Source organism: Squalius cephalus (genome assembly GCF_949319135.1).
Source record: "Squalius cephalus genome assembly, chromosome: 9".
NCBI lineage: Eukaryota > Metazoa > Chordata > Actinopteri > Cypriniformes > Leuciscidae > Squalius > Squalius cephalus.
This window is the reverse complement of record NC_137130.1, coordinates 44,744,719-44,766,448: the sequence shown is the minus strand read 5'-3', so window position 1 is coordinate 44,766,448 and position 21,730 is coordinate 44,744,719. Positions and strand designations below refer to the sequence as shown.

At 46.7% G+C, this 21,730-nt stretch overlaps 1 protein-coding gene across 2 annotated transcripts in view; it reads right to left on the bottom strand.

The window, feature by feature from the left end:
• Positions 1-1,924: 1,924 nt before the first annotated feature.
• gcc2 (GRIP and coiled-coil domain containing 2) overlaps positions 1,925-21,730 on the bottom strand; it is a 39,864-nt gene continuing 20,058 nt past the window's right edge. The window contains exons 6-23 of one of the 2 annotated variants that reach the window (XM_079882155.1): positions 19,419-21,452; positions 17,283-17,346; positions 17,091-17,191; positions 16,922-17,020; positions 15,236-15,334; positions 13,576-13,740; positions 12,772-12,876; positions 12,423-12,585; positions 12,199-12,303; positions 11,071-11,144; positions 10,487-10,624; positions 9,458-9,579; positions 9,194-9,370; positions 7,131-7,348; positions 6,837-7,019; positions 6,533-6,672; positions 2,746-2,947; positions 1,925-2,325 (exon numbers count right to left, since the gene is read on the bottom strand). In XM_079882155.1, the coding sequence (XP_079738281.1) occupies positions 2,252-2,325; positions 2,746-2,947; positions 6,533-6,672; positions 6,837-7,019; positions 7,131-7,348; positions 9,194-9,370; positions 9,458-9,579; positions 10,487-10,624; positions 11,071-11,144; positions 12,199-12,303; positions 12,423-12,585; positions 12,772-12,876; positions 13,576-13,740; positions 15,236-15,334; positions 16,922-17,020; positions 17,091-17,191; positions 17,283-17,346; positions 19,419-21,452 (4,263 nt within the window). In that variant the 3' untranslated portion in view covers positions 1,925-2,251. Of the gene's footprint in view, positions 2,326-2,745; positions 2,948-6,532; positions 6,673-6,836; positions 7,020-7,130; positions 7,349-9,193; positions 9,371-9,457; positions 9,580-10,486; positions 10,625-11,070; positions 11,149-12,198; positions 12,304-12,422; positions 12,586-12,771; positions 12,877-13,575; positions 13,741-15,235; positions 15,335-16,921; positions 17,021-17,090; positions 17,192-17,282; positions 17,347-19,418; positions 21,453-21,730 lie in introns of both variants that reach the window. The other variant, XM_079882154.1, reaches the window with a different exon arrangement.

Sequence of the window (21,730 nt, the reverse complement as noted above, 5' to 3'; positions counted from 1 at the left end):
AAAAATAAGGAATATTTATTGGGGGAAAATATGATGTCTTTAAAGGAACTGTCCATTTGCATAATTGTGTTAAATGTTTGAATTGAAAGACATAATAAAGTACATTATATATATATATATATATATATATATATATATATATATATATATATATATATATATGAAGAGTTCAGATGCAAAAGCCTCTAAGTGCCATCTGAATTTTTCTTCTAGAATGATCATTTTTATCAAGCTTGTATATTTAAGTTCAGTAATTGTACTTAAATGGCAATGAAGAATACCTATTAATTAGTGAAATTACTGAACTTAAATATACAAGCTTGATAAAAATGATCATTCTAGAAGAAAATTTCAGATGGCACTTAGAGGCTTTTGCATCTGAACTCTTCATATATATATATGATACACTGACCAGAGAGAACACAATGACTGACACTCTCTCATATCTTTATTGGACTTTATTAACCACTATTAGTCCAAAAATAAATATAAAGTCCAATAATGGTATGAGAGAGTGTCAGTGGTAATATCATTGTGTTCTTGTCGGTCAGTGTTAGAGGATCTGTGTAACAGCTGAGGCTTAGCCTGATAGTTAGCCTGCCCTGGACCAGGCTAGTTTCCCAGCATAAGTTGCCAGAGTAACTGAGTTTGAACTATTTTAAGTTTGCTTTATGAAACAGAATCCACCGACAATAAGTCTGACTAACCAAAATAAGCCTGGCTTGTATTCTAATCTTGTTTTATGGAACAACACTCATGAGCGTTGGGGTGTAAAAAAACAAAACAAATCGCCGCTTCACTCTTACTAGAGCCAACAATAATGGAAAATACTAACGATTGTCATGCTCACATCATCACAGTTCCACGACAAATGGAGCAACACAGAGAGCGTCAGGAAGGAGAAAGACCGTGCTGCACCGGGCAAAAAGATCAACACTCGCCGTGCGGTCCTGATCAGGGAATCCAACGAGGCCAGGGAAACTGTCAGGCAATCCCGGTTATCCTGAAGCGCTACCTGGTGATGAAATCCAACATGGCCGGAAGAGCTCAGTCTCCGGTTATTCCAAATCACTCGTGAATAACAAATGCCTCACATGTACTACACACACTCACAATGAACTAATGTTGGAGATCAACACTTTAAAGCAGGGCATATGCAGTTTCGGGAATTTCTTCGCTGTATTCCCGCTTTTTGCTCGCAGGTTTCTCTATAGAGCTCCCGCTCCCCCTACAGCTTCGGAACAGAATTTTAGCAGATTTTTTTTTCCGTCCTCACTAATCTATCTTTCTTTCTTTTTCTAACTAATCTTTCTATCTTCTTTCTTTCTAACTAATGTTTCTTTCTTTCATTCTACCTAATCTTTCTTTTTTCATTCATTCATTCTTTCTTTCTTTTCTTTCTTTCTTTCTAACTAATCTTTCTGTCTTCCTTTCTTTCTTTGAACACCTCTGAGTTAAACTGATGTTCATCAGCACTGGACACTGTTGTGTGTTTGAAAGGGAAAACACATTCGGTGTGATCATCCTTTACGCTCGACACTTGGAAGTCAACAAATCAAAATGCTGTAGTGGACAGAACTAAAGCACTGCTCATACTGTAGATAAAGTGATATCAAATGCAGTGCCCATTCAGAGAGTGTGTGATTGTGGATGCAGCTATGGTGAATCGTTTCACAGTAATGTAGAGTTCAGCGTGTGGAAGGCGTCCGCTGTGCAGCTGGAGACTCGACAGCTCAAGAAACACCACGAGTAAAGCCTAAATCAGCTACAGTCTATTTCTCATGATCAGATCCACATCACTTCCACTTGTTTGGGTGAAGATTGTGTTTCCAGGAAATTCTGTTTTGACTTATGAGACATTTAAACTAAGAGGAATTCAAGGAACAAGCTGACCAGCTTAATTTCCATGAAACATTAAAGAATAAACAGAATAAGCTCTGAAAGTAGTTTAATTCTTTGACTATATTCTCTGATAGACACTGATAGATTTACACAGCTTCATTCCATGAACCTCACAGCACTTCAAAATCTCTTATAGATACGAGATTTACAATTGGAGGAAAAAATGATAATGTATCATTTATGATAAAAGACAATAAATATGACCAACAATTTCCAACCGATAGTCTTCAGGAAATAACCCAAATCAAAAACCCCATTACAGTCCAGTAGAGAAATAAGGCGGCATGAATATAGCGATGGTGTGTTGTCGTGCGGATGTCCTTCAGCTGATGTGTGTGTAGGTGAAGCTTCATCTGATCCCAGACCAGCTGTGCAGATATGACGTCCAGCCCGACCCTCGCGAGACCGACGACTGCTCCTCGCCTACACACACACAGAACACACTTATAAACAGACAGATTCTTCATCTGAGCCCAATCACCTGTGGACTCCAGTCTTCATTCAGATACAGAGCATGTTTACATTCAAGCCAAGCGTGTTCACTAGACTTTATTAATAAATCAAGTTATTCCCCGCCAGCGACGCCAACACCTCATCAGTGCTGCGTCTGACTCCAGTTGTTCCGCGAGATGTGAGAGTGCTGAAGCCGTTTATGAATGAACTCTGATGAAGGCGTTTCCATGAGCTCATTATTAGGTATAAGTGTGTTGAGAAGAAGCATGTAAACGCTCTCAGAGAGCTGATGTTACACTGAAGCCTCCTCCATGAGTCTGAAACACAAACCCTTCAAGAGTCTGAGCTGCTTTACTCCTGGTCTGAGTGTGTGTGTGTGTGTGAGCTCACCGTGAGCGATGGCCTCCAGCTTGCTCTTCTCATCCGGGCTCAGTTGCAGCATGGTGTGTATGACTGGCAGAAGCGCTTGCCTCTCGCTGCCGGAGCGCAGGAAGATGAACTGCAGGAGAACGTTCTTCAGGTACTCCAGGTTGGCCACAGACTTCTCCCGCTCATGATTGCGTTCCAGCCGCCGCACCTCACTCTTCAGGAGCTGCACACACACACACACACACACACACACACACACACACACACACACACACACACACACACACACACACACACACACACACAGTTCAGCTCAGCCACTGTGTTTACTTACACATAAAGTCTTATGCAGTTTAGAATATCACATAAAAAAATGCTGGATGGAAACACCAAGGTGCGCATAAATTCTAATAATTTACACAAAAATTTATTCGCTCAATTTAAAGGCATAGATTAGTTATCTGATCAGAAGACGTGCTAAACTACCATGGAAACATTTACTGAATAATCCATTTAAAACCTCACGTGATTTTGCCTCAACATTTTCTGTGTGTGTGTGTCTCACAGTGATTTGCTCAGTCAGTATGGCATTGGTCACCTTAGTCTCGTGCAGAAGGTGTGTGTGTGCGTGTGTGTGTGTGTGGTGGTTGGGGCAGAGCTGACTGCTACAAACCACGTCCATAGGTGGCGGATAATGGATAACCCTACAAATATGAAGGTAAGCTACACAATAAGCTGGGGGCTCCGTGCGGTGGTCCCCAGTCGAATCAGTAGCCGTGGACCAACAGCGGAGGTCTGTCAGGTATGGAGGGACTAGATGAGTGGCATCACTAGATCCACTGCAAAAACTCCAGTTATGCCAATGATACTCCTCGACATGGCGAATACAGTCCGCCATCAACTAAGACTGCTGCCTCCACTGCTCTGTGGGTAGTCTTCCGTGAGCATCTCATCTCCTCAAGACAAGGCCGCGTTGGGGACACGCGAGAGGCCGGCTCAACAGACAGAGACCTGGCAGCCCCCTGCAACTCCACCGCCCATCTGGCTGTCTAGAGTTCATCTCCTGCCACTGGATATTGGATTCTGGAGTGAAGCTGTGGAGATAGGGTCTGCGCACCCCTATCTTCGCATTAATCCACTCTCTGTGTATGCTATCACTTCACCGTACAAGCCCTTCGGCGACAGGGTAAATGTGACGGAGGCAGGTCTTGGATCAGACTGGCAGCCTCTAGCCTGAGCCCTGCACGGAGGCGGCACAAGCGTGATGGTCGTTGTTTGGACGGGTTGGAACAGCGTCCACTTTCAGCTGCTTCTTGTGCGACTGAGCAGCCCTCTTCAGGGTCCGCACTGCTCACCCCCTGCCGGGGGGAGGGTCTAGAAAAGGTGACCCAAACATTGCCTGTTCCCTACACTCCTGGGCACACTTCTTGATGTGCAGATTGGAACTGACAGACCCCGCAGGCGCACTGCCCTGTTTGCAAGCGAGTTTAACAAATACAACATTGACATCGCAGCTTTGAGTGAGACTCGTCTCGCAGGAGAGGACTCGTTAATTGAAGTCGGGCAAGGATACACCTTCTTCTGGAAGGGCCTTCCAGAAGATACCCGCCGTCTACATGGAGTAGGTTTTGCCATTAAAAGCAGACTGCTACAGAACGTCCCAGAGTCTCCTGTGGGAATCGGTGAGCGGCTGATGCCCTGGCGCATTCCCCTTTGCGAAGGGTTGCTATGCAACCTTGATAAGCTCATATGTACCAACTGTGGATGCTGAGGAAAGCATTAAAGATGCTCTTTACAAGTCTCTTGACCCAGCTCAATACTGCAAAAGGACAAACAAGGAATTCTTGAGCGTTAGGCTGAACATTTTAACACCCTACTCAATCAAAATTATCCGACTGACCCCACTGTCCTGCAGCGCCTCCCAAAGCTCCCACCGGTGCATGAGCTCGATGACCCTCCCAGGCTCTCAGAAGTCCTGGCAGCAGTACGAAGCCTCAAGGACAATAAGTCTGCTGGTCCTGAAGGAATCCCTGCAGAGGCTCTAAAGAAAGGCGGGTATCTGCTCACCAAAAACGTCCACCAACTCATCCAGATAATATGGGCACAAAAAACTGTTCCACAAGGCTGGAAAGACTCACACATTGTTACCATCCACAAGAAAAAAGGTGACAAGTCCATCTGTGGAAACAGTCGTGGCATATCCCTGCTCTCTGTGGCAGGGAAAGCACTAACAAGGGTCATGCTGTTCCATCCTACCAAGAACATCACAGAGAGGATCCTTCCGGAGTCACAGTGCGGCTTCAGGAAGGATCGGTCCACCTCCGACATGATCTTTGTCCTACGCCAATTGCAGGAGAAGGCTAGAGAACAGAACAAAGACCTGTTCATTGCCTTCATCGACCTGGCAAAGGCTTTTGACACCATTGACCGCCAAAGTCCTTTGGGTCATTCTGGAGAAGTTTGGGGTGCCACCAAGGTTTCTGGACATCCTACAACAGTGTCACGTTGGCAAGCAGGCTCGTGTGATTGTGGGTACATCTCAATCCCCCTTCCTCTCCTGTGCAGGTAGGAGTGAAGCAGGGGTGTGTACTGGCTCCAGTGATCTTCAGTCTGGCAGCAGTCACCCTCCTCTCCCGCAACTCCCTCAGCCCCGACGAGGGTGTTTGCCTACAGTTTCATCTGGACGGGAACCTCTTTAACCTCCGCCGCCTGCAAGTCATCGCCAAGACCACCACTATCACAATTCATGAACTGCAATACGCTGATGACTGTGCCCTCCAAGCCCACAGCCCTACCGCACTGCAGCACACACTGGATGTTGTATGCGCAGTCTACCGAGCTTGTGGCCTACAAGTCAACATCCAAAAGACAGAGATCATTGCACAGACCACGGTCCACACCTCCTGAATTCAACATCCATGGCACACCAGTAAAGGTTGTTCAGCACTTCTGTTACCTCAGAAATATCCTAACACCCACCTGCCTCATAGACAACGAGATCCAGGCACGCATAAACCTCGCCTCCTCTGCCTTTGGTAGACTTCGATCTCGAGTCTTTGTTAATAAAGATTTCCGCACCTTCACCAAAGCGGCCGTCTACCAGGCAGTCTGTGTTTCCACCCTGCTGTTTGGTGCAGAGGCTTGGACTCCCCACCACAGGCATATTCGGTGTCTCGAGGGCTTTCACATCAGACGCCTCCAGCGCATACTAGGTGTCACATGGAAAGACAAAATCCCCCACACGGACATCCTACAGCACACCAACTCCAGCAGCATGGAGGCAACCCTGGCTAGGCGGCAACTGCGATGGGCCCAACAGATCGAATCACAACGCGCCCAACACAGAACTGTGCTACGTCAGCGCAGACACCAACGCACACAGCCACAACCACACCCATCCCCAGACTCAGCACTCACATGTCCCGACTGCGGCAGGACATGTGGCTACCGGATCGGCTTCACAGCCGCCTTCAATGGCACCGCCGACAGCAGCCGCTGCCTCAGCACTCCAACAACGCATCCTAGAAGTGACGTCATCTTCGAAATCGATGGAGTGCATAAGAAGAAGTGTGTGTGTTTCACAGTGATCTGCTCAGTCAGCCTGGCGTTGGTAGCCTCAGTCTCGTGCAGAGGGTGTGTGTGTGTGTGTGTGTGTGTGTGTGTGTGTGTGTGTGTGTGTGTGTGTGTGTGTGTCTCACAGTGATCTGCTCAGTCAGTCTGGCGTTGGTAGCCTCAGTCTCGTGCAGAGGGTGTGTGTGTGTGTGTGTGTGTGTGTGTGTGTGTGTGTGTGTGTGTGTGTGTGTCTCACAGTGATCTGCTCAGTCAGCACAGCATTGGTAGCCTCGGTCTCGTGCAGAAGGCCGTTCAGGTGCTCCACACTGCGGGCGGCGCTGCTCAGCTTCACCGTCAGCTCCTCTTTACTGGGCTCCATCTGCCAGTCAGCAGGCTCTACACACAAACACACACACACACACACAAACGCACAAATAATGAATAGTATTTAAGTGATAATCAAACAAATATTTTACACCTGGACGAGCCCATCACACATCAGCTGAACACTCAGATGAGGTCCAGCACACTGGTTGGTGTGCGTGTGTGTGTGTGTGTACCGTGTTTGAGGTCAGAGGTCAGCAGCTGCTCCAGAGAGGTCAGCGGGGTCGTGGTGGAGGACAGTGACTCAGTCTCTGTGGTCTCCATGCCCTCGCCCTCCTCTCGATCGCCCTGCAGATCCAGAGCTGGAGCGTCCGCTGGCTTCCGGTCCGCCTGAGCCTTCCTGCCCTGAGGATGATGCACTGAGAGAGAGGGAGAGAGAGAGAGACGCTGAAGAGCAGCTGAGTGTGTGTGTGTGTGTGTGTGTGTGTGTATGTGTGTGTGAGTGTGTGTGTGTGTGTGAGTGTGTGTACCTGCAGTAACGGTCTCCTTCTGCAGCTGGTAGAGCTGAGTCTCCAGCCGGTTGATCTGCTGCTGTAGCGTCTCCACTGTACGGCAGTGCTCGTCCTGCAGGAGCCGCGTCTGCTCGCGGAAGCTAATGCGCAGAGCCTCCGTCTGAGCGCTCAGCTGAGCCGCGCACTGGCCATGCTCCGACCGCAAGGACACGCTCTCTGACTGCAGCGACAGCAGCCTGGTGAGGAACACAGAGAACAGCCTCATAACACCACCAGAACTGCTCGTCTGGCTCTTTAAATGCTCTTTATGGCAGGAGGGATTCTGATTGGCTGACAATGTTTTTATCGTCCATCAGCTCGAATGTAATTCCTGTGTGTCGTTAGCATTATACAGTGGGGAGAACAAGTATTTGATACACTGCCGATTTTGCAGGTTTTCCCACTTACAAAGCATGTAGAAGTCTGTAATTTTTATCATAGACACACTTCAACTGTGAGAGACGGAATCTAAAACAAAAATCCAGAAAATCACATTGTATGATTTTTAAGTAATTAATTTGCATTTTATTGCATGACATAAGTATTTGATACATCAGAAAAGCAGAAATTACAGAAACCTTTGTTTGCAATTACAGAGATCATACGTTTCCTGTAGTTCTTGACCAGGTTTGCACACACTGCAGGGATTCTGGCCCACTCCTCCATACAGACCTTCTCCAGATCCTTCAGGTTTCGGGGCTGTCGCTGGGCAATATTGACTTTCAGCTCCTCCAAAGATCTTCTATTGGGTTCAGGTCTGGAGACTGGCTAGGCCACTCCAGGACCTTGAGATGCTTCTTACGGAGCCACTCCTTAGTTGCCCTGGCTGTGTGTTTCGGGCCGTTGTCCTGCTGGAAGACCCAGCCTCGACCCATCTTCAATGCTCTTACTGAGGGAAGGAGGTTGTTGGCCAAGATCTCGCGATACATGGCCCCATCCATCCTCCCCTCAATACGGTGCAGTCGTCCTGTCCCCTTTTCAGAAAAGTATCCCCAAAGAATGATGTTTCCACCTCCATGCTTCACGGTTGGGATGGTGTTCTTGGGGTTGTAACTCAACCTTCTTCTTCCTCCAGTCACGGCGAGTGGAGTTTAGACCAAAAAGCTCTATTTTTATCTCATCAGACCACATGACCTTCTCCCATTCCTCCTCTGGATCATCCAGATGGTCATTGGCAAACTTCAGACGGGCCTGGACATGCGCTGGCTTGAGCAGGGGGACCTTGCGTGCGCTGCAGGATTTTAATCCATGACGGCATAGTGTGTTACTAATGGTTTTCTTTGAGACTGTGGTCCCAGCTCTCTTCAGGTCATTGACCAGGTCCTGCCGTGTAGTTCTGGGCTGATCCCTCACCTTCCTCATGATCATTGATGCCCCACGAGGTGAGATCTTGCATGGTGCCCCAGACCGAGGGAGATTGACCGTCATCTTGAACTTCTTCCATTTTCTAATAATTGCGCCAACAGTTGTTGCCTTCTCACCAAGCTGCTTGCCTATTGTCCTGTAGCCCATCCCAGCCTTTTGCAGGTCTACAATTTTATCCCTGATGTCCTTACACAGCTCTCTGGTCTTGGCCATTGTGGAGAGGTTGGAGTCTGTTTGATTGAGTGTGTGGACAGGTGTCTTTTATACAGGTAACGAGTTCAAACAGGTGCAGTTAATACAGGTAATGAGTGGAGAACAGGAGGGCTTCTTAAAGAAAAACTAACAGGTCTGTGAGAGCCGGAATTCTTACTGGTTGGTAGGTGATCAAATACTTATGTCATGCAATAAAATGCTAATTAATTATTTAAAAATCATACAATGTGATTTTCTGGATTTTTGTTTTAGATTCTGTCTCTCACAGTTAAAGAGTACCTATGATAAAAATTACAGACCTCTACATGCTTTATAAGTAGGAGAACCTGCAAAATCGCTCCAGTAGGGTGTCATGCTCTCTCTCTCTCTCTCTCTCACACACTCACACTCACACACACACACACACACACACACACTCACACTCACACTCACACTCACACTCACACTCACACTCACACTCTCACCTCTCCCGCAGCTCCGCCTCTTTGCTGACGCTCTCCTGCAGGATCCTGTTGTGCCGCTCCAGCAGGGTGTCGTGGTCCGTCTGCAGCTGCTGCAGCTCTGCGGTGCTGACCTGAAGGCTGGTCTGCGTCTCCTGCAAGCGTCTACGCAGCTGCTCCAGCGCAGCCTCCATCTGCTCTCTGCACACACACACAGCCAGCCTCAGGACACACACTCCCTCCACTGAACACACACAGTGACAGCTAAAGCATGCGCATGCCGCTCACCTCTCCTGCCTGAAGGCGTCTCCATCGCTCTGGCCGGAGCTCTTGTGCTTCTGCTGCTTCAGCACATTATGGACTCGCACCTTGTAGCTCTCAAACTCAGACACGGTGGCCGCCAGATCAGCCTGCAGACGCACCAGAGAGACAGCGGCGCGCGAGAGTTAGTGTGTGTGTGTGTGTGTGTCTGAGAGTGTGTGTGTGTGTGTGTGGGTGTGTGTGAGTCTAAGAGTGTGTGTGTGAGTGAGAGTGTGTGTGTGTGTGTGTGTGTGTGTGTGTGTGTGTGTGTAAGTGAGTGTGTGAGAGAGTGAGTGTGTGTGTATGTGTGTGTGTGTGTGTGTGTGTGTGTGTGTGTGTGAGTCTGAGAGTGTATGTGTGTTTGAGAGTGCGTGTGTGTGTGTGAGTGAGTGAGTGTGTGTGTGAGAGTGAGTGTGTGTGAGAGTGAGAGTGTGTGTGTGTGTGTGTGTGTGTGTGTGTGTGTATATATATGTGTGAGAGTGTGTGTGTGTGTGTGTGTGTGTGTGTAAGTGAGAGTGTGTGTATGTGTATGTGTGTGTGTGAGAGAGAGTGAGTGTGTGTGTGTATGTGTGAGAGTGTGTGTGTGTGTGTGTGTGAGAGAGAGTGAGAGTGTGTGTGTATGTGTGTGAGAGAGTGAGAGTGTGTGTGTATGTGTGTGTGTGAGAGTAAGAGTGAGAGTGTGTGTGAGAGAGAGAGAGAGAGAGAGAGAGAGAGAGAGAGAGTGTGTGTGTGTGTGTGTGTGTGTGTGTGTGTGTGTGTAAGTGAGAGTGTGTGTGGGTGTGTGTGTGTGTGAGAGAGAGAGAGAGAGAGAGAGAGAGAGAGAGAGAGAGAGAGAGAGAGAGAGTGTGTGTGTGTGTGTGTGTGTGTGTGTGTGTGTGTGGGTGTAAGTGAGAGTGTGTGTGGGTGTGTGTGTGTGAGAGAGAGAGAGAGAGAGAGAGAGAGAGAGAGAGAGAGAGTGTGTGTATGTGTGAGAGTGTGTGTGTGTGTCAGTGTGTGAGTGAGAGTGTGTGTGTTCACCTTGGCGGCTGCGTTCTCGTCCTGCAGCTTCTTCACACTGAGTCGTTGTGAGCGTGACGTGTGTGTGTGCTGCTCGTTCATCAGCTTCAGCTGCTCCTGCAGACGGTGCCGCTCCGCTGTCAGATCACTGCACTGGATCTGAGACACACACACACACACACACACACACACACACACACACACACACACACATCATCGTCAACAGACACACACACATCATCAACACAAAAACACACACACAACATCGTCAACACACATCAACACACACACACACCTTATATTCCTCCAGCTGCTGCATCAACACACACACATACACACACCTTATACTCCTCCAGCTGCTGCATCAACACACACACACACACACACACACACACACACCTTATACTCCTCCAGCTGCTGCATCAACACACACACACACACACACACCTTATACTCCTCCAGCTGCTGCATCAACACACACACACACACACACACACACACACACACACCTTATACTCCTCCAGCTGCTGCATCAACACACACACACACACACACACACACACCTTATACTCCTCCAGCTGCTGCATCAACACACACACACACACCTTATACTCCTCCAGCTGCTGCTGATGGGCCTCCAGCTCTGCTCTCAGAGACGCCTGACTGATCATCTGAGCCGCTTCCTGTGGGAGATTCACACACACATCAGACAGGAACACCACCACCAGATCAACTTCTCCATCCGTCCACAGTTGCACTTGAAATTATTCAACCCCCATTGCAAATCAAGTGTATTGGCAAAATTTTAAATGAACAAATCAAACAAAAGTACTTGAAATAGCTCAACACAACAAATGTTTCAGTGGTTTCCCCAAATTCAACTGAAAATGCAACTTTTATTGACTTTAATGAGTTTCAAAATGACTCAACCCCCTGAATATAATCCCTCACAACAGCACCAATCTGGAAAACAGGTGTTGTCTCACTAATCAAGGGCTTCATTAGTTGCACCAGGTGTGTTTGAGCTAGAACACATGAAATATCTGAACTGGCCAGGTCTGTCGAGTGTCACGTTTGAGAGCATGTTAGAAATAAGTCAAAAGAATGGTCCAAAAAGGAAAGAGAAGACACCATCGCCCTGAAGAACTCTGTTTACAGTTCAGCATGTGGAGCTCGTGATGCTGTGCATGTCAGTGAGGAAGCTGGAGCTCGGACCTCCAGCAGGACACGGATCCCACTCATCCCTCAGACAGAAGCTGAGTCTGGCTCTACATCTCGTCTGCAGCTCATAGCAGCAGAGGCTGCTCTACTGAGTGCTAAAGATGCTTGCCATGAAGGGGGTGAATCATTTTGAGACTGCAGAAGTCAATAAGATGTATTTTCAGTTAAATTTGGGGAAACCACTTGAAACATTTGTTGTGTTGATCTATTTCAATTACTTTTGTTTGATTTGTTCATTGCTAAAAGCTGAAAGCCTGTACATTTTGCCAATAAACCTGATTTGCAATGGGGGTTGAATAATTTCCACTGCAACTGCATCTATCCACCTATTCATCGATGTTCTGCCTATGCATGTATGAATGAATGTCTGTATGTCTGTCTGTCTGAAATATTAAGTTTATTCCTACAGTCGCTCCACTTGTAACTGATGAAAGTTGCTGAGTGATATTAATGTGATATTAATGTCTAAGTAAAGGCTAAATGTACGCCTGCAGAGACTGAATTCATGAGACTCGCTTTTTGTTTTGCGTCTCCCAGATCTTTTTTGGTTTTGACCAGCAGTTGTTTCATCCTGGAGGCTTTCTCCTCCGCCTGATCCAGCGAGGACTTCAGAGACTCTGAGAGAAACACACATAATGAGCTTCATCAGTGTTTGATCTGTGCAGCCCCAGGGTTATTACACTAGATTACAGCATCCGCCGCACTGGCTGAAGATCAACACAGCTTTCAGCAGTACCGATGTCCTGGTTCAGCCGCTGCTCCCGCTCTCTCTGAGTCTGGATGTGCAGCTGGTGCTCCTCCACCTGTCGGTCTCTCTCAGAGAGCTTGAGATTGAGCTCTTTCACCAGCTTCTCATAGTCCGCCATCTCCATGTCCATCAGAGAGCTCTGCTGAGCGCCCTACAGAGCAGGAGATCAGACACAACCATGACTAACTGGGCACTGGTGTTCAGACAAATGTCAGAAGCGTCCTAAAATAATAATAACATTAGTGTACTCTCATTATATAGTTTATCTGTCCATCTGTGGGCCTCTGAGTCTGGGCACGACAGCCACACTGTGATCAGACTGTGTTTGTGAACATGCCTTTCTCAGCTGCTCGAGCTCCTGAGCCGTTTGCTGGAGCTGGTGTTTGTGTTTGCTGAGCTGGGCTTGAAGCTCCTCCACCTCCTTGACTGCAGAATGATGGTCCTGGAGTAACACACACACACACACACACACACACACACACACACACACACACACACACACACACACACACACACCTTTAAAACTTCAATGGAAAAGAACAGAAAACATTCGTGTTACGATAACAGTGCACATGTATAAAGACAGATCGGTGTTCGTACAGATACTGTAAAATTAAATTCCAGCACTTTCAAGCTCTACTGTTTTTGGTTTTCAAGGAATAAAATCAGAGATCTCACTTATCAAACAATATCTTTAATATCTTTCAAATTCTAAAAAAAGGTAATCCAGAAATGCAGTTCTCTAGTTCCCACAAGTCCATCATATGAAATCACCTAAACCATTGAAAGGACACTATGACAAAGATATCGCTTTCCTCATTCAAACAGAGTTTCCCCCTGTGAATATGTGACTGACATGAAGAATGAAAGCTGTATCATATACTTCAGCCTTGTGAATTGTCTCAATATCTATATCAGATGGGCTGCAGCTTCAAAAGATTGCATTCGTGTTTAAAAAAAAATATGTAACACTAATTTCATATGTATACATGTATATAGTGTCTTTCAATAATTCAAGCACTTTTCAAGTAGTTATTCATAAATGTCATAAATATAGCTGTTTTCGAGTACTTCAGTCTCTGTAAACCCTGAGGGACGCATCAGTAGGCCAGCGTTTGCTGTAGGAGACGCTCCACTGTACCTTAGTCTTCTGCTCTCTCAGCAGCCGGTCCGCCTCCAGGTCTCGCTCCAGCGCACTCCTCAGCTTCTGCATCTCCAGCGCCTGCGCCTCCAGCTGTGTGACGGTGCTCTGCAGAGACTCCACCCGGGCCGCCAGATCCGCTCGCTCCGACGACAGCAGCTCGTGCTGAGGGAACGACACGAGAGACAGTCACTACAGAGGAACTCTTACTGAAGAGACTGCTCATCCCAACCCTTCCCTTGCTTACACACTCACAGCTAAAGCGTATCTCGCGCCAAGATGAAACATCTACCCGAGGCAAACTTTCGTTTAAAGCATAATTAGAATGGAAACGCCACTTTTAAGTTTGACCGTATTTTCGTTTCAGGTTTAATGCCTTGTTAATGGGAGTGAATGGGGCACATTTATGATAGCATCAAAAATCACTATTTTTAAAACACTAAGAAGGCTCGACACAACATGAAACTGTGCTGGAAGTATCACCAGCGGCTCTACACATGAACTCCAGCACTGAGAACACTGTTTGAGTACACAGAGTTTGCTAAAGAGAAAGATTTTGATCAAATCACTGTCTCTGTGTCCGCCGGCGTTTTGAGCGTTTTCTCAGACTATTTTTGACTGTCAAAATGCTGGCGGACGGAAACACAGTGAGTTGTTCAAAATCTTTCTTTTTAGTCTGTGTTAAAAGTGCAACATTCACAAGGCATTTAAACAAAACGCAAATACGGTCAATCTTAAAAGTGGCGTTTCCATCCTAATTATGCTTTTAATGAAAGTTTGCCTCGAGTAGATTAACAAAAAGAGCCTAGGTGGCATTTTGGCGAGAGTTACGCTTTAAACATGTCACTGTATTAGATACAAATGAATCACAAAGTTTTTTTCGAGTATGGGTCTGCGTGACGTCAGCTGGGGCGGAATTTCCTTATATGGGTCCTAAGGGCACTTCTCCTGGAACAGCGCGTGCGCACCCGTAGACCAGAGCAAGAGAGTGAAAGCAGTACGTTACCTCATCAAAACGCTGTGCTCGGCTTTAGGAAAGTCAATGTCACCAAAGAAGTGGGTTTTTGGTTGCCAGGGCAAGACAACCCTGCACAGATTCCCAAAGAACCCAGCGTTAAGGAACCCGTGGATGGAGTTGGTTTTTCCAGAGCATAAACGGAGGTTGTGCAAGACTGTTTGTTCCCTGCATTTCGACGATGATTGTTTTATAAACAAAGCCCAGATCTACGGATTTGCAGATCGTCTAATGCTTAAGGATCGAGCAGTCACAATGATAAAGGTTCGCGGTCGTGGATTTGAACCGGGCGGTGAGTAAAACTGCTTCAAATGTCTCTGTGTGTTGTCACTAGCTCGGCGCGTTACCACACAGCTTTAGCTTCGCCCACACGGCCCGCCTCCAGCTGTTCGTTTTTTCCGGAAAGACTCGGTACAGCCTATCTTTCTTTTACAAATATAATAAAACTAAAGACTTTTTGGAGATATGAAGGATGCAATATTACTCTATAGGTACTCAAGATTAACAGGAGATTGAGTGAAAATGAGCATTTCACCCCCCCTTTAACTATGGACATTTCACAGTGTTTATTTGTAAAACTAAATCTCCAGTCTATTAACACACACTTGCTTTCACATGGCGGACGGATGGGTGTTGCTGAAGTACCTGCTGATCTGCATTCTGGAGACGTCTGGTTAGATCCTCATTGTGTTGATTGGCCTGTTCCAGCAGCTCCGTCTGCTTGTCATAGTCCACCAGCAGATTCTGCAAATACATGATTCAGAAGTGCACGGGTTATTTGTACACTCGTAGATCTCATCTGACACTATCCGACCTGCAAACTCCTCAGACTAAAAAAGGTGACAGTGTCGCCGGGGGGGGGGGGGGGGGGAGGGGGGGGGGGGGGGTTTGGCATGTTTTTTTTTGCTACATGCCATGGGATTAATCAATGCATGCTGATGAATAATGTATAATAATAATAATAATAATTAATCTGCATACCCTAGTTTTGCACTGATGTAAAAAGACTGACAGTGACACAATAAGACCTCATGGTAGCAAAATGTTTTAATTTTAACTCTTAAAAAAAAAAAAAAAACTATTAAAAAAACATGTTCTTTAATGTTTGATTATAATTTTACTGTCTTCACATAGGGATGGGAATTGATAAGATTATCAATAATAATGCCACTGACGATTCTGATTATCGATCCAATTCTTTATCGATTCTCTTATCGATTCTTGATAGCACTGTGTGGAAAAATGTAGTCATATGCTTTTTTTTAAAAAAAACAAGTGGTTTATTTATTTTAAAGTTTAAGCTTGAGTTAGCAAACTGTACTTTTTTATATAATTTATGTAATAAATATAACCTTATTGTAAAGTGTTACTGATTAGTTACACCGATTCAGACGTCACCTGAGTTCACTGTTGGAAAGATCAGTTGTTTTAACCATTCATTAAAATGAATCGGTTCAAAGGAGTCATTAGTTCGCGAATTGGACGTGTCGTGCGCGTTGTGTGATTATCCCAGCAGTTAGGACATGGACATCCAAGATTTGTGTCAACACAGAAAACATTTCATCACTGTATAGTTTTATTTCGTTTAATTAAAGTGTTGTTTAAGTCAGCTGAATGTCCGGAACGCTTTTCAGAGAAGATAAGGAAACTTATTTAGCACAATTCATACCCAGCAGTAATTCAGAAAAAAAAAGGTCTTCCGACCTTTTACCACCGTGTCGATTTATTTTTGATTAATATGTGCGTGCAAGGGAGAGAGAGCAACACAGGGCCTAGTTTGGAGACGGTGAAGTCGTTTACACAGAGAGTGCGTGCGCGCGACCGGCTCTCTCTCTGCTCGTTCTTTCAGTTAAACATACGCCCTGTCACAAACGCAGCCGTTCATCTACATTACTCACCGATCAAACAAGACTTTGGCGGGACAAAAAATCACTTTGGTGGGCGCTAAAATGCAGGAAAATTCATGCGTGAGTTTCCATTAGACTCGCACGGTAGCCAGGCGTCTCATCAAATGGCGAGCTCAGCCTCAGTTGACGCTGTGTGCTTCAAGATTCTGACAAGTGCTAAGATTCCAATTGGCCAAGAGAAAAAGTGCTAAGATTCCGATTGGCCCAGAGAAATGTCAATTATAAGAATTATCCAATAATGTTTCGCAATTCTAGCCTGCATGGCAGTTACTGTGAGAAACAATATACCCCCCCCCCCCCCCCAAAAAAAAACTCTCCGGTTCTACGCGATTCACGTAAATGACCCAATTGACCAAGAAAACGGCGATTGTCGCCGAAAAGCGACAAGTTTGCAGGTATGCACTATAACTGGAGGGATGAAAACCTTGTAGTGCTCTGCTCCGTGGATGATGTCCTTGACGGATCTGGACAGCCGGTCTCGCTCAGCCTTCAGCTGCTCCACCTCCTCTCTCAGAGCGCCGGCCTGGAGGCACAGACACAAGCTCAGTACACAGCCCTGACCGCGGCTCGCAGGGGGACACGACACCACCCACCTCTTTCTTGCTGGTGTCCAGTTCCTTCTTAGCCTTCACAGCAACAGCTTTGATTTTGTTCATGCGTTCCTCCTTCTCTTTGCTTGCTTTCTTCAGCATTTCTACACAACAGAAGAGTCATCGAGAATGTAAAGGGAAACGGTTCAGGCACGAAGGCTCATGGAGTGAAGAGTGTATCATGAACAAACATACCTATTTCATGAGATAGCGCTTTCATTTGCTCATTTTCATCAGACACCGATGATTCTTTGCACGTCTGAAAAGTGACAATCGAAGGAAAGAAAAGTAAGATATCACTGTTACAAATTCTAGAGAAATTCTGAAGAGTAATTCAAAAAATGGAACCTTGTTTACGCCAACGAGGAAAAAATAAAGATAATCGTGACTTCTTATCTCACAATTCAGTCTTCTTTTCACAGATTTGCCTGACTTTATTTCTCACAATTCAGAGATTATAATTCGCAATTCTGACTTTAGAACTTGCAATTCCAATTTTATAACTCAAAACTCCAACTTTATTTTACACAATCCTGACTTTATTTCTCGCAATCCCGACTTTATTTCACGCAATTCCTACTTTATTTCATGCAACTCCTACTTTATTTCACGCAATTCCTACTTTATTTCACACAATCCTGACTTTATTTCTCGCAATCAGACTGTGGGCCCTATCTTACACCCACCGCAATGCAGCGCCAAGAGCTACGCAAGTGTGTTTTGCTAGTTTCAGTCCAGCGCAGTTTTCATTTTTCAGTCCTGCGCCACGTTGTTTAAATAGCAAATGCATTTGCACCCATCTGTGCGCTCATGGGCTGCTGGTCTGAGAACGAGGTGTGTTCTGCGCATTGTTGGAGCGTTGGTATTTTGAGGCAACAGAAATAGACTGCGCCATTGACCGACTGAAACCTGGTCTAAAGTCAATGGCGCAGTATTTATTTTTATGTGGAGGGTCCACAACGCACGTACTCTCTGCTTATTAAACACACAGGGACGCACAGCAGCACACAAACATCCCAAATATTTAAATTAAAAGAATTACAATGTAAAATGTATAGTGGAATCCGACTTGTCCCGTAGATGGTCTGTTTGTGCTCTTTTACCTCGTGCACGAGCAGATCCGTTTGGGCTCTGGAGACGCGTTGGGTCTTTCCACTATCAAATTCCGTCATGTAAATAGCGAATCTGCCATGAGGCGAGCACAACTGCCATTTAAAGGCAATGGGAGATAAGACTCTGATTGGTTTAACGCACATAAATACCAAAACACACCCATTACTCAGGAGAATAGGGACAGCCCTTTTAGACCATGCGCCGGGAGCACCGACCATTTTTCCCATCGTTAATTAATTAATTATTATTATTATTTAATTAATTAATTAATTAATTAGTTAGTTAGTTAGTTACATTTATATAGCGCTTTTTCTGAGACCTCAAAGCGCTTTACATAGATGGGGGAATCGCCTCAACCACCACCAATGTGCAGCATCCACTTGGATGATGCGACGGCAGCCATATTGCGCCAGAACGCCCACCACACACCAGCTTACTGGTGGAGAGGAGACAGTGATGAAGCCAATCAGTATATGGGGATGATTAGGAGGCCATGATGGACAGAGGCCAAGGGGCAAATTTGGCCAGGACGCCGGGGTTACACCCCTACTCTTTTTCGAAGGACATCCTGGGATTTTTAATGACCACAGAGAGTCAGGACCTCGGTTTAACGTCTCATCCGAAGGACGGTGCTCTTTGACAGTATAGTGTCCCCATCACTACACTGGGGCATTAGGACCCACACAGACCACAGGGTGAGCACCCCCTGCTGGCCTCACTAACACCTCTTCCAGCAGCAACCTGGTTTTCTCAGGAGGTCTCCCATCCAGGTACTAACCAGGCTCAGCCCTGCTTAGCTTCAGTGGGCAACCAGTCTTGGGCTACAGGGTGATATGGCTGCCGTTAAACTAGCAGAAGTGGATTCGGAGACGGCCTAAGTGAACTTGCGCCCTGCGCTTTAGACCATGCGCTTAGATCATTAAAATAGGGCCCTTTATTTCACACAATCCCAATTTCTCGCAATTCCGACTTTATTTCACGCAATTCATACTTTATTTCACACAATCCTGACTTTATTTCTCACAATCAGACTTTATTTTCGCACAATTCCAACTTTATAACTAGCAATTTTTACTTTATTTCTCGCAATTCCGACTTTTCCGATTTTCTGTCTGGTCTCTCTTGTAATTCTACTCTGCTATTCTTTAGGTACGTTGGTACGCTGCATGATCTGCTAATAGATAAGTTTGGATTACAAACATTACAAACATACAATACCTGTAGGAGACCAACTTCTTCTTTGAGCTGAGATATTAGTGTGTCTTTGGCAGCAAGAACCTGCTGGAGCTCGTTGGCCTTGTGGACTTGTGCATCCGTTTCATCCGCCGGCTCTTTTTCCTCTGAACTCGGGCTCAAGTCAGCAACTTGAGTGAGCAGGCTGAGGTTTTCTGCCCTCAGCTTTTCATTCATGGTTTGTATTTCACTCAGGTCCTTCTGCAATCCCTCTGTGTCCAGCAGCACATCCTCCAGACTGGCCTTCAGCAGGTGCTTCTCGCGGAGGAGCTCGTCCACGCGCTCCTGACGCTCCTCCGCCGACTGCCTCGCGCTCTCCAGCTCGACCGTCAACCGCTCTATGCTTTCATCACACTGCTGGGTCAGGAGTGCCTTCTCCTCCAGAGATTTACTCAAGAGATGGTTTATAAGCGTAGAGACGTCCGACGTGCCATCAAGCTCCGTCTCAGAGAAACTCTGCTTGAGGATTTCAGCGATGCGGCTCCGAACATCAGAAAGATGCTCCTGACTAGCGTCCTTGTCTCGCCGAAGGGAGTTTCCCTCTTCCGACAGGCCCACGATCTGAGTCTGGAGAAGTTTGATGGTGTCTTGACACTCCTCCTGTCTGGCTTGAAGAGCAGAGAGCTCCTCCTCGAGGAGGTTTATACGCTCGTCCTTCTCCACGCTCACCGACCGCAGCCGGTTCTCCAGCGTGCTGACCTGCGCGAGCTGAGCCTTGTGCTCACGTTCTGATTCACAAGCCATGAACTTCAGTTTCTCCTCGAACTCTAGCACAAGAGTCTCCTTGTGTTTACGTTCCGGTTCGGATGCCATGAACTCTAGCACAAGAGTCTCCTTGTGTTCACGTTCCGGTTCGGATGCCATGAACTCTAGCACAAGAGTCTCCTTGTGTTGTAGATTCCCCAGGATTTCTTCCGTTTTGTTCCTTAGGTCCTCGAAAGACATCTTGCCTGCGTGCTCCGGCATGTCCTCTGCATTAATGTGCCCTAACAGACTGTCCCTCTCCTGGAAGATGCTCTCAAGTTCCTCCTGCAGACCCTGGACCGAGGACACGGTTTGCTCCTTCATGGCTCTGTATTGCTTTATAAAGTGCTCTGTTCTCTCTCTGAGATTATTATGTGTGATCATGCTCTGATCTTCAGGAGAAGGCGAGCGTCTGTCTTGCGGAGCGTCGACAACGTGTTCTGGCTGATCTCTTTCAGCACGGGAGCTAAAGCAAGTTTCCAGTTCCCTTGAGTCTTTGTTGTGGGACTCTTCTAAGGTTCGGATGTCTTCATTGAAGATGCTGCGTGCCTCTCCGCTTTTGCCCACGGACGCTTCACCGCTGTCTTTGCTCATCTGAAGCTCATTGATTGTGAACTCCAGTTCTTCCTTCTCCACAGTGAACTCCTCTCTGACCTGCTTCAGCTCAGACTCCAGCTCCACCTTCACATTTCTAAGGAACACGAGCTCTTCTTGAAACATCATGTTTTGAGCCTGCAAATCCTCCAGGGCTAGTTTCAGCCCGCCTTCCTCGTCGCTGGAGTCGTCCGAGGCCGAGGAGTCCGCCGACGGCTCCGGAGGCGCTGCCCGATGGCTGTCCTCCTCTTCCTCCTGAACGTCCTGCAGGAACCCCTCCTTCAGCGCCAGCTGCTCCGAGAGCTCGTCCTGAAGCAGCAGCAGGCGCTCCCGCTCCCTCTCGAAGTCCGCGGCGTTCAGCTCCATCTGCTCCTCCAGGTATCGCAGCTCGTCCTCGTACTGCTTGCCCAGCCTCTCCATCTCCCTCTGCAGGTTCTCCACCTCCTGCTGGGACTCTGTGAGGCTCATCTGGTGGGACTCTCGGAGCGCTTCGGCCGCGGCCGTCCACTGCTGCTTGGCTTCCAGCAGCTCCTCTTGAGTTTGAGATATCTTGGCCTCGTATTCAGCACAGGCTGCCTTAAAGCCAGCGGTGAGCTCGGCTGTGCTTCTCTGCACTTCTGTACACTCTCTGTTCTTCAAGTCTAGTTCCTCCTGAAGAGCAGCTAATCTTCCCTCTGTTTCCTGTAAATACATTTCAAATAAAGTCATTGCTTCTTTACAGTGGATTTCATGCTATTTTAAAGGTGCAGTGTGTAATATTTAGGAGGATCTGTTGACAGAAATTAAATATAATATACATAAGTATGTTTTCAGTGGTGTATAAAGACCTTACTTAATGAACCGTTATGTTTTTATTAGCTTAGAATGAGTAATTTCTCTCTACACACACCACGGGTCCGCTTACATCGACATGTTTCTACGGTGGCCCTGAACGGACAACTGCGTTTCGTCACTATGTT